Source organism: Poecilia latipinna, unplaced genomic scaffold (genome assembly GCF_001443285.1).
Source record: "Poecilia latipinna isolate Pla-1442-1.1 unplaced genomic scaffold, P_latipinna-1.0 Scaffold1984, whole genome shotgun sequence".
NCBI classification, from domain to species: domain Eukaryota; kingdom Metazoa; phylum Chordata; class Actinopteri; order Cyprinodontiformes; family Poeciliidae; genus Poecilia; species Poecilia latipinna.
Genome location: NW_015114600.1, coordinates 31,114 through 43,741, shown reverse-complemented (window position 1 = coordinate 43,741; position 12,628 = coordinate 31,114). Strand labels below are relative to the sequence as shown.

The 12,628-nt window shown below is 40.3% G+C and overlaps 1 protein-coding gene across 5 annotated transcripts in view; it reads left to right on the top strand.

Annotated features, from left to right (window-relative positions):
- The window catches only part of asap2a (ArfGAP with SH3 domain, ankyrin repeat and PH domain 2a), a 44,949-nt gene that overhangs the window by 4,306 nt on the left and 28,015 nt on the right, over positions 1-12,628 (top strand). For all 5 annotated transcript variants that reach the window (XM_015016136.1, XM_015016134.1, XM_015016133.1 and 2 more), the window contains exons 2-3: positions 7,366-7,438; positions 12,122-12,267. In XM_015016136.1, coding sequence (XP_014871622.1) covers positions 7,366-7,438; positions 12,122-12,267 — 219 coding nt within the window. The remainder of the gene's footprint in view (positions 1-7,365; positions 7,439-12,121; positions 12,268-12,628) is intronic.

The window sequence follows — 12,628 nt, the reverse complement described above, 5'->3', positions numbered from 1 at the left end:
ATACTTTCTACCAGTATTGCAATGAAACGTGTCCAGAAATAGTCCAGGAAAAAGGTTCACCAATAAATCAGCCCAGATTTTCTTTGTTTTGGAAGATTGACGATCAGCTGATAAAAACTGATCACATCCACTCATCTTCTATTGTCACCACTGTTACTATATTTAGTAACGTTTCAGACAAATCAGCATATTTAAAGATCAGTGATCAGCCTGAAAACAGCAATCGGTGCAACGCTAGTCCAGAGGTTTGTCTGAGAAAAATACTTTATTTTTCTACTTGTTGGTTTGATTCTCGCTTCCAAAGTTCATTAATATAAATCACTAAAATCCTAAAATGGTTGCAATCTTCTCTCCTGGTGTTGGTTTTCTGTGTAAATGGGTTTTCCAGACGGCCTTTGAATGCATCACCCCCAGGCCTTAATGGCTCTGCAGCCATTCTGCTCTAAACTTAAATGCATCGCTTAATTAGGCTGGTAGTTTTAAAGCGGCTGCCATCGCTCAGACACTGTGTGCCAGAAGCACAGCCATAAAAACCAGTTTATCCAGTAAGAGGATATGGAGCTCTGTGTCAGGACCCCCCGCCCCTTTGTGCTGACTTTCTTCTGCTCACGCTCAGAAATAAGAGCTTCTGGATCCTGTTTCTGCCTTCAGTCCTTTTCAAAGCTTGTTGTGGTGATAAACCTGTTACAACCTGTAAGGTCACCAGACACATTTATGGTTTCTTCTCAGAAACAGAATTAGTTTTCATATTTGGAAAAATTACATGTTTACGTCTTTATTTCAGTCTCTAATCAGTGCAATTCAAAGATTTTGTGCTGAACTTCTTACAAAATAACGACTCGTTTTCAGATGACTCGACTAATTTTCCCCCCAACTAATGGAGAAAGGCTTCTTAAAGATTTACCACAAAAATAGGAAAACCAATCAATGATCAATCAGGTAAAATCCCAGTGGCTTGTTGGTTGAGTTCAGAACCAGTTTGGGCCGAATCAAAAACCACCGATTAATGTCAGATGCAGACTTTAGAAAATAAACATGCATGTCATCGGCGTAAAGATGGAGTGATGCATCATCAACGCACTGTAAAAACTACAGTGGAACATTTAAAAAAAAAAAAAAAAAGCAGTTTTAACAGTGAAGTTTTGCATTTATTGAACATTAAGAAATAAAATGGAGTACACAGATCCATCTCCTGCATGACAAATATTAATAAGTATCAGTTTAATATTGTTATATTTATAAATTAAAAGGCGATTTATTCAGGGTGTAAACTAAGACTGAGCTGGAAATCAGGAGAAATGATGTAGAAGTTTGAGAGTTGATTCCTGTTTAATCCTGAGCTGAGGGTGAACATGAAGCCGAGTTGGCGTGTGTGTGTGAAGTGGGAGGCGGTGATCGTCTCCGACCGACGACTCTGCTGCTGCACCAGGTTATTCCTGGCTGCTGGTTTGATGGCTGCAGCTTCAGTCTGCCTCCGTCTCCAGCCTCTGGTCTCAGACCAGCAGAGGTTTTATCACCATGCTCCAACTGGAAACGTATCTTCTGGTGAAATGAGATGAAATCTGATTTAATTTCCATCCAACCAATGACTGCCACTGAGCTGGTTCTTCTGGCAGGATGTTTGCTCTCTGATAATGTTTGCCGTATTTGAAGTGCAGCGATTTATAATCCGATGTGTTGAGGGCCTCCCAGGTGTCGTCGTGTTGGTTCAGTCTGGTTCCTCTGAAGGCTGCGGCCGGGTAGGAAGAGCTCGGTGTGGAGCAGAGGCCCTGAGGAAAGTTTTAACACGCTTTCAGACAGCAGGACTATCTGTGCAGAGACGATCCTCCTCCAGCAGCATCACAGAGGGATCAATGAGCACATGGCCTGAAAGGCTATTTAGCTCAAACCACCGACTGAGCGGCTTAATGCCTCTGATAATTGAAGTCGGATTAATGACAGGATCTTCTCTCCTTGAATATTTGCTGTCTTGTCACTGTGGTGTTAATATTTGCTGTAGGAGAAGTTTCTGTTTACATCAATATCGTGGATCAATTCAACAGGAGTTTCTTTAAAGGACTGATGATGATAAATGAGACCAATGGATTCGGCTCCTATAGCTTGGACCCCAATACGGAGCTTTGAGGAACGCCTTTTAGGAATTTAGGAACCGGTTTAGGATTGTTTGCATTCTTACCAGCATAATTAGTCACTTTAATCCAATTCCAGTCCGTTTGCCTTCAAAGTCCAGTTCGGTTGGTGAGCTGTGAATGCTAATCGAACTCTGGTCCAATTAAAATCCTCGGTTTGATTGATTGATAGATGGAACAGATGATGGAGTTCTGGTTCCAGTAGAACCGGGTCTACTGGACCATCGGGAGGAAAACGGCTCACAGGGGAACTCTCCTTCAGTTTGATCAAATCTGTTTCTGGCCTGAACCGATTTCCGTTTGTGCTCATTGTCGTCTTCAGAGGTTTTCATGTCGTTTCCTTCAGTGTTGCCATCACACCTGCCTTTCTATGACCAGCCAATCCTGTGGATCTGTCGGGGTTAAAGGTCATGGTTCCATTTGCACCATCAGGATGATTTTATATTGTTGATGCCAGTTGATAAGCTTACACTGATTGTGTTGAACGTTGGAGTATTGTCGTCTGCGACAGTCCAGCTGAGAGGAAAAACCTCTCTGAATCCCCCAGAGGTCAAAGGTTGAACAGTGGAGTCACTGGGGGAAGATGAAGACCTAAAGCTCATCCATCACTGTCCCTCCGGTCCAGATGATCAGAGACGACTCGTGCTGAGGGCTTTTGTTGCCCGGCGGGCCGGCCCTCTTCGTTAATGAACTCCGGCTCTGATTTGTAGTCTGCGGCGCTCCGTTTGGGTTTTCAGCTGTGCTGTCCAGCTGTCACTCTCACTCACAGGAGACACTCGGCCCACATGGCAGAAACTGCTGAGGCTCTCAGGGGATTCAGATCTGCTGGCTTCTGACTGCAAAAGGTCGGGTTCATCATACTTCAATTCAGAGGTGCAACAACGAGAGACATGAGAAGGTTTAGCCATAAAGGACAAAAAAATCAGAATTTAACATTTAAAATTACATCCACTGTTCAAAGCTCACAGTTCAATCTAAAGTAATAAAATCTAAATTATCAGTTTTATACCATGCTGTATTAGTGCCATTATGGATAAAAAAATTATAAATTGCAAATTTCCACCAAAAAACTCTGAAATTTTGGAGAGAAAAACTTGGAAATTTCTGAGCTTGAAATTTGTTAGGAAAAAATCAGGATTAAAAAAATATATATATATATATATATATATATATATATATATATATATATATTTCTGAGCTTGACAAGTCAAAAATTTGCTAGAAAAATGTTTTTGAGACAAATGTCAGAAATTTTCTAAAATAAAAATTTTGACTAAGATTAATAATAAAAAATCTTAAACATTAAAATAAAATAGTCCGTTTCAAATTTACTCATATTATGTTTTACATAAAAAATAAATTAATCCAAAGCTCGGTTTGACATCAGCCCTCTTTAATGTGGAAGTTGTTACTGCAGGAAGACACTTTTTGTTTTTCAGTGCTTCGCTCGTCACTCTGGGAGGAAAATGTGGATTTCCTTATAACTGGAGAAAAATGAATGGAACGGGTCAAATTTAGCAGAGATGAAAATAAAACGCAGCACCGCTTCCATTAATGAGCTGTATGCATGGTGACGCTATCAGATTCCTTCAGCCAGAACAAACACAGCGCAGCGTTTTGCTTCAGTATTGGATATAAAATCTGTTCCCGTAGCACTGAATCAGTCCTTCTAGTGCAGATTCTTCCAAATTTAGGCCTTCATGTGCTGCAGCCTTCATCAAAAGAAAACGTTTCCACTCCAGGCATGTCAGGTTTGATCTTCGTTTGAGAGCCTTCATGTTGCCTCGGTTCTGTGAAGCGACTTGATTCATGTCTGTTGAAGCTTTTTGAGCTGCTCAGTGGAGATCAGAGAGGCTTTTATGAAATGCAGACCTTTTTTAGTGCCTCTAAAGTTTGGCTTCAATCACATCGACGTGTGTGCATCTTTCATCGGGTGATTTCTACGCAGTTGCCTGCAGAGACGCCATGCTGAACTTTTAGCGTCATTTTGTTGTTTTTCTTCTCCAAAAGCTGCAACCCTCGACTTAAACTAGATTTTTTTCAGTTGGTTTGTAAGTTTTATTAAAAGCGTCACAACGTAGGCAGACTTCAACAGGTTTTACATCAGGGCCCTGCGGTCTCCTTCACTCCTTGTTCCTCGGCAGAGCTGCGTTAAATGTCTGGAAGGATGTTTCTTTCCAGGAACTTTGGAGGACAGAATCCTGCTCATAGACGGCCGTTTTATCACCCTGTAAACTTTTAACGGGCCTCAGCAGTAAACATGGAAGTTGCTTCCTCTGACAGTTGATGTTGTTGCCTTATGCGACTCCTGGCAGCTGCTAGCCAACACTTTGGTCTGGCTGCTGTATTCAGCAGTGGCAGGAACATATCTGTTTATAGCAGAGCTAATTGTTAGCTTAGTGCATAGCATTTTTGCTAGCTTTCAAAGCGCTTAGCGCTACTGGCGTCCTTTAAATTAACTTTTCCAGATGCATTCTAATGCGCAAATAATGGAGCTAATTTTTAGCTTTATGCTTTAGCTAACTTTGAAAAGATTTACCACCCTTAGCTTCCCTTAAATTATTAGTAAAATTCTTCTGTGCTAATAACAGAGCTAATTTTTCACTTAGCGTTTAGAGTTTTTACTAACTTTGAAGATTTTTAGCGCTATTAGCTTCACCTAAATTTTTCTAGGTACATTTTTTTGCAAAAATAATGGAGCTAATTTTCAGCTTTGCCCTTTAGCTTACTTTGAAAAGATTTAGTATACTTAGCTTTCCCAAAATTAATTTTTCCAGATAAATTCTAACACGCTAATTTATTTGGCTGTTTAATAAACTTTCAGTTGAATAAAATTTTGCATCTGTGTTGAAGTTTTAGTTTAGAATTCAAGTAGTTAAATGTTTATATTCATGCTTTTATTTTGAAGTGGATGAAGAACAGCAGTTCTGTTTCCTCTCCCCACATCCTCTCATTTTTCCCACCATTACTTTTTCTCAGACGTAGAACATTCAGGAACAAAATAAAACATGTACAACAAAGAACAAGATATAAACATAAATAAAACATCTAACAGCATTTATGTTAAATTTATACTTGAGATGGATTAAATATTTTTAATTGAAGTTTGTGATTTTTGCATTAGCTTCCACTAAATGCAGTGTTGGTGAGGCTCATTAGCGTTAGCATAACAAATGTTTATTATTAGCACTTTATTAAGGGCTAGTACAACTAACTTTGTAGTTAAAACGGCCCAGCACTGATTTTTCTTCAGCTCTGTCAGATAGAAAAGCTGAAGTGAATTGAGAGTCAGAATTGATTCAGAAGAAAAGTTTCTAGACCTTCTTTAGCTTCAGACTCCAGGTCTTCTGTCTTTGGTCAACCTGATGTTTTCCATGCAGGCTGCTGGAGGAAAACTGCAAACTTGGCCCCCACTGGCCCACTTCTGTCCAAATATTGACTTTTCACACTCAGCACAGAGAAAAGTTGTGAATGAACCTCTTGAGAGCGCCGACCCAGATGCATTTGTCAGCACTCCAGGCATCAAAGCCTAAAATAAATGGATTTTAATGGCGGCTGCATAAAAATGGCCGCTTTTCATTCAAACAAATATCAGGAAAAACAGAAGATTTAAATGAGTTTCCATTACAACAGGCAGTCTGTTTTGTTCCAGTCTGTTATAAAGAAGTGTTTCCCTATCTGCTTAGTGTTAAATGTCTGACATATTTTCAGTGAGTCAGACTCTGCCTCAAGGTTCTCCTCCCTCTGACGGAGGATTGGACCCGGACTGAAAAAATTACAAGAATAAAGTCGTAATATTACCTGAAGAAAGCGGTGAATTATTGTCGTACGATTATGTCGTATCATTACTGCTTGTCGTATGACTTTACTCTGGTATTTCTACATCAAAAGACATGAAGCTTTTCTGTTCAAAGCTTTTTAATATTTAATGTTCTGTGTTTATTATTCAGACTAAGTCTAAAAAATGCATTTATTTATTACACAACATCTGGTCCTTGTAGTTCAACATATGGCCCAACATCCCACATGAGTCTGACTGTAAGTAAATCTGATGAGTTCGCGCCGACTGTCTGCTGCCGCCACAGCAATCTGTCGCAGGGGAGCTTACAAGGTGAGCCAAGGTCGCTGCAGACCAGACAGAACCGGCCCGTCTGCAGGGACGCCGCAGACAGAACCGGCCCGTCTGCAGGGACGCCGCAGACAGAACCGGTCCTGGTTCTGCTTGTGTTTTGGAAACGGCCGTGTGTGTGTTCCGTCTCCTCCGGTGCAGACCCGCTGTCGTCAGCAGATAGTTAGCTGGTGAGAACAATGAGGCTGGATCTCCGTCCTGCCGGTCGGAGCGGCGTGTGATCGATCAGGAATGCGTTTCTTCCTCAGCGTCTGCAGAAGGAGGCTGTGAGGATAAACCGGGCCTGGTGGCTCAGTGTCAACATTACTCTGCAAATTAGTTTCTGCTTTGCTTAAGTTGTTTTAAAAGTACTATTAAAATCAGCCTGGTGGGCCACCAGGCTTTACTTGTGTCCCCACCAGGCTCAGTATTGTTCTGTTTATTTAAAGTTTTATTTTAAGATTTTAAAGTTGGTGTTTAGATATTAATGATCAACTAATCAATTCTCCTGAGAAATTTTAAATTTGATGTTTAGTATTAAGACGATGGTTCTTATTCTGGCTGGAAACGAGTTTTAAATAAATTTTACAATTATTTTAGTTTATTGATATTTTTAAGTTAAAAAATGAAAATAACTGAAATCCAGAGAAAAACTCCTGAATGTTCAAATTTATAATAAACAAAGATTGTAAAGAATGATTAGCAGAGAGTTACTGATGTTTCAGGATGTTTGTGTCCGTCATCCATCCATCCCTGGTGAAAAGCTAACCCTACAAATCCGTCTAATATCCCATAGAAACAGTGAAACATGGTGGTGGCAGCATCATGCTGTGGGGAAGTTGATAGGAACTAAAAACAAAACAATGGTTCTCCTTCCAGGTGGCCATGCAGCCAGCTCCTTAATGGTTTAAATCACAGCATAATGTGTTAGAATGGCCTAGTCAAAGCCTAGCACTCTAAAAGCTGGCATGCTGTCCTTCCAGTCTGGCTGAGGTGATGTGCAGATTAGATCCCAGTAAAATAAAATAATGTTTATTTTGGTTGTGATGTGACATCATAGCAGGAAAACCCAGCAGCCGATGACCTTTGACCCCCACTGAGTTCCTGTCTGTGCTTGTGTGTGTTCAGGCTCTGGATGTGGACCGCAGCGTTCTCTACAAGATGAAGAAGTCGGTGAAGGCCATCTACACGTCCGGCCTGGGTGAGTCGTCACGGCGATTCTCACTTCCTCCAGTCGCAGACCGACCCGCTTCAAACCCGAAGCCTCAAAAACGGGTCGCTGCAGCGGCAGAACTTCTGCTTTCCTCCTGAGAGAGAGAGTGTGTGTGTGTGTGTGTGTGTGTGTGTGCGTGTGTGTGTGTGTGTGTGTGTGTGTGTGTGTGTGTGTGTGTTCTGGTCTCTCCCTCTGCAGGGTTCTGTTAGAAAACCCAAACAATTTGCTGAGCAGGTTTGTTTTTTCTGAACAGAGCGCGCTCAGTTCAGGCCACAGGGCCGGCTGTTTGATTCAGACCCTGAAAGGAGCAGCTGGAGGGGGGAGGGGCGTCATGGCTGCCATGTTTGATGGCGGCCATGTTCTCTCTTCACTGTACCTTTCAGGTTGTTTTTGAGTTAATGATCGCCGGGGAGTCAGTGTTGCTATCAGTGTTGACAGTAGAAACATTTCCCCGTCTGTGGAAAGTTTTCATTCCCACTGAGGCCGTCTGGTAGAAACTGTCATGGCCGACAAAGCTGCCCCGGCTCTGGCCTGTTTCCAGTAGCAGCAGAATATTCCAGTTCATCCTCTAAACTAACTTCATGAAACGTAGCAGTAGTGAGATGTGTTTCTGTGGCTACAAAATGGATCATGATATGAGTATTTTATAGAATTATTGAGTAGTTTTTTTGTCTTAAGTATCAGAAATACTGGCAGACTCAGTGCTGTGGTGGCGTGACCTTTCCTGTTTTATCCACAGTTTTTACTGTTTCTATTTTTCAGCAGTTATGAAGCACATCTGCAAAACCTGAAACTGCTGCTGCGCAAGTTACCGAACAGTTTGTTGCTAGGTAACCAAAGAGTGAGTGAGTTGCTAGGTAACAACTTATCATGTCATTATCAACATTAGTTGAAAATGGCCTTAAAACAACAGTATTATCGTTTCTCTCCCTGTATGATTTGTTGTTGTGACCAGCCTGATCGATGTTGATCAGGTTGTGATTAAGTTGAGAGAGAAAGATAAAATTCCTGGGTGCTGCTCTTCATGAAAACATAAACTGGAAACCACAGCAATTTAAAAACAAACATATAAAAATGTTATTCCATAAAGCGAAAGACTCACTGAGTGATGAAACAGCGTTGATAAGAGGTAACCGATTCTGCCAATTGTTCTATCAACTATTCCATTAATCAGATAAAAAATTGGTAAGCTGATAATCTTGTATAATTTTAAAAAGACAAATAATTCAATTCCATTTTCTTGTCTAAAGTACGTTAACATCATTCCTTTGTGAACGTTTGATCATTTGTAGCAAATTATGCATATGCAGCTAAAAATAGTTTTAACGTCAACATGTGAAAATCTGAAAAGTAATTAAAAAAGTTGAAGGTTTATTAATGCAACTTGTCGACATTGATGCCAGATGTAAAGTTTAGTCATGTTCAGATCTTTGTAGTGTAAAGATGGTTCATGTTTTCATGCGGCTGAAACGCCGAGACGAGATGAAACCGTGTGATAAAATCAAAGCTCCTCTAAAGTGAAACTGCCGTTTGGTTCTTTCAGTTCGGCTTGTTGACGTGGATGATGACTGAGATTAAAGCTGGAATGCAGCTGCTTGTGTCAGAGTGAAATTATTTCAGAAAAAAGCAAAGCTTTTCTGTTTAAGTGATCATAAATCTCAGAGGTCAATTTGGTTATATGTTGGGCTGCAATGATTTCATAAAATAATGTTTTTGTACATTTTGCTGATGAAAGTAATTGAGTTGAGGTTCCTAGCCCTTCTCAGATTTATGAGCAGCAACAGTTGCATCTTTAAAGTCGTTGCTGATGTATTTCTGTGTTAAACTGCTTTTAAAAACCTTCATGAAGATTTAATTATTGGAGGTTTTATAGGCTGTTATGGACTTAAAGTTTATTACGATGTTTTGTTGTACCATTGTATTATGCAAAAAGTGAAAATAAGGATTATTTTATTACATATTCCTTAGGTAACTAGGTGACTGTAACTCTGTGTCACAGCAATTACAGTCCCACAGACACAAACACTGCTCCTGAAAAACATTCCCATTTGTAAGGCGCTTTTTTTAGGACACCAGTCACAGAAAGAAGTTTGATTTGTTTCACTAAACTGGTAACTATATTTTTACTGATGCTCTCATTGAGCAAACAGTGGAAATAATAGTAAAAGTATCAATAATGACGATAAAGACAGCTTTGGAGGGTTTTAAATACCGTTACTTGGAATTTATTGGGCCAGTGATGAATCAAAATTCTTATTATAATAACAAATTTCACATTAAGTTATAAATAATACGATACGACAAACACCCCCCTATTTCCACCAATGGACTCTTTGGGCTTCCGTAGTTCAGAGATTTCAGTCCATCTTGTTTTGCTTTATTTGTATTTAATTAAACTTCAAAGTCAGATGATTGAAATAAAAGTAAGTTTCTTAAAAAAACGTTTGTAATTTTCTTTTTAGAAAAGAGAGAGAGGAAAAACATCAAATTCACCCGGCCTTATTTCCAAAACTTTAAGATGAATTAAACACTGGAGATGAACTTACTCTTTGGATTCAACTTTGCAGGATTTGACAGAAACTTTGTTCCTGTCGTCTCTAAACTCGATCTCTGCAAGCAAAAAGAAAAACTGTTGTGTTGCAGAGGAAACAAATGAAGCCACTGCTGGGAGTCTGACTGTAAATCTGAAACCCAGCAGGAATATTTCACCATTTGCATGAGGACTAATAATATTGAGAATATTTCAGGTTGTAAAAATAACAATTCAAGAGTCTGCAGGAGCTGAGTCAGCAGCAGAACAAAAAGACAGAGGCGTAAATACTCCTGAAAAATTGTTGATACTTTTCTGCAACAAAAAGTCAGAGTTGTGTTTGGATTCACTTCCGGATAGCAAAATGTAAACTTTACCAACTCACAGAAATCAGTTTCCTTTAAAAGCTTCTGCTGAAAATTAATTTTGCACTTTGCAGCTTTTCTAAGCTGCACACAAATGGCTGCAGACATTTAAGACTTTTCTTGTTTTCGCTGGTCTCTGCAGAGATACGGCGTTAATCTGAGCTCACACATTGTTCTGTATGCGTCAGCGAGGAAGCAGAAGCCGGCCTGTTGTCCCACGATTAAAGCAGTTAAGAAGCTGCAACGCAAACTTTTGGGACGTTGGATAATCCTCTGCAGATGCCTCAAAAGCTCTGCTTTGTTTTTCTTCCTTCTTTGCTGCTATGCAAACTGATAAAATGTAAGTTGTGTTTGCAGCCAAGCGTGTTGGTGCAGCAGTGTTATTGTATGCAGTAGAAACAGGATCATTGTTTAGCAGAGGTTAGAGGCAGTACGTGGGAGCTCAGGGTGACATTTCTGCAACACACTTTACCGTCTATGATGACTCAAAAACCTCTTGATACCAAAAACCCTTTAATCCAAAGCATGAATCTCACATTCAGACTTACATTTTTAGGATATTCATCTATTTATCCAAACAAATGAAGAGAAAATACAACTGATTTTTAGTATTAAACTTTCCTCCAAGCTGCCAGAATGGAACAGGAGTCTGTTTGAATGAAACTATGGTTTATGACCCTGAAATTGATCAAGGCGGTTTAGGTCTCAGTGTTCAGATGTGTCATTATTGGCTGGAGAGCAAAGTTTGGGCCCTTCCTGTTCGTCCACAAACCGCCAATGGGCCCTGTGACCAGCAGTTTGGACACGTCTGATCTAATGAGAAGTTTAAATTTAACAGACGCTTCAGAAGAGTGAAAGAAAAAGACTCGAGGTTTCAGAAACCAGCTGGGCTTCAGCTGAACTCGGCCAGAACTTCAGGGACTAAACAGTGAAGGCAGCGGCGGGCACCTCTAGCTGAAACGTTACTTGGCTAACCTAACGCACTAGTGATAAAGATTAGTTCCTCCAAATTCAGAAATGCTACACCAACACCTTATTTAGTAAAAGCTAACGCTAAAACGCTTCACCAACATGGTATTAATCTGTAGCTAATGCTAGATGCCCCACCAGCATGGTAATTAATGGAAGCTAACGCTAAAACGCTTCACCAACATGGTATTAATCTGGAGCATTAGCTCCAGGTTGTTTTAGCGAAACGGTGAAGCGCTGCACCAATACAGTGTTTGGTGAAAACATATTAAATACTGACTTCAATCCAAATTACATCTGAAGACTACAACCCTTCAGCAATAATTTAATTTTGACATAAACTATTTTTAATAAATTAAGTATGCTAATCTGCTCTTAGATATTGTATTTTTATTAATATATTGTTCTCTACATGTTTTACTTTGTTCCTGTATGTTTCTTGTTTGAAATAGTTATTGGAATAAAAAGAGAGAACTTGAGGAAAGGAAATTGAACTGGTGCGTCTTTATTTCAAAATATGAGCATACATATAAATGTCTAAGTTTTTGAAAAACTCCTAACTGTCTATAATCAAAACTTCAGCGATGTCGAACATTATTCAACTAAAAGTTTACAAAACAGAAAAGCAAATTGCTTTAATTTAAGGGAAGCTTAGTCCACTAAGCATTTTCAAAGTTTGCAAAAATGCTAACCAAAAATGTAGCTCTGCTGCTAGTGGATTAGCCGTTTGTCCACTGTACCTGTGGTGGATTATTGTGCAGTTTGATAACTGACCTCTGACCTGTTCCTGCATGTGTTTGTCTTCAGCCCATGTGGAGAACGAGGAGCAGTACACTCAGGCGCTGGAGAAGTTCGGCGAAAACTGTGTGTGCCACGACGACCCCGACCTGGGCTCGGCCTTCCTCAAGTTCTCCGTCTTCACCAAGGAGCTGACGGCACTCTTCAAAAACCTGGTGAGTGCGTGCGTTTGTATTACCTTGTGGGGACGATTTTGCTGACATATACTACGTTGTGGGGACCGGAGCCTGGTCCCCACAAAGGGAAACCCTGTTATTGGGTCAGGGGTCAGATTTGGGGCTAAGGTATGAATTGAGATTTGGATTGGGTTAAGGATAGGAAAAGGGTAAAGGTCAGCTTTAGGCTGTAGAAATGAATGGAAGTCAATAGAAAGTCCCCACAAAGATAGCAACACAAACGTGTATTATGAAACCCTGTGTGTGTGTGTGTGTGCGTGTGTGTGTGTGTGTGTGTCGGACCCTGTGTGTGTGTGTGCGCTCGTGAGCGTCCGAGCGCCTGCGCGGCTGGGTCCCAACA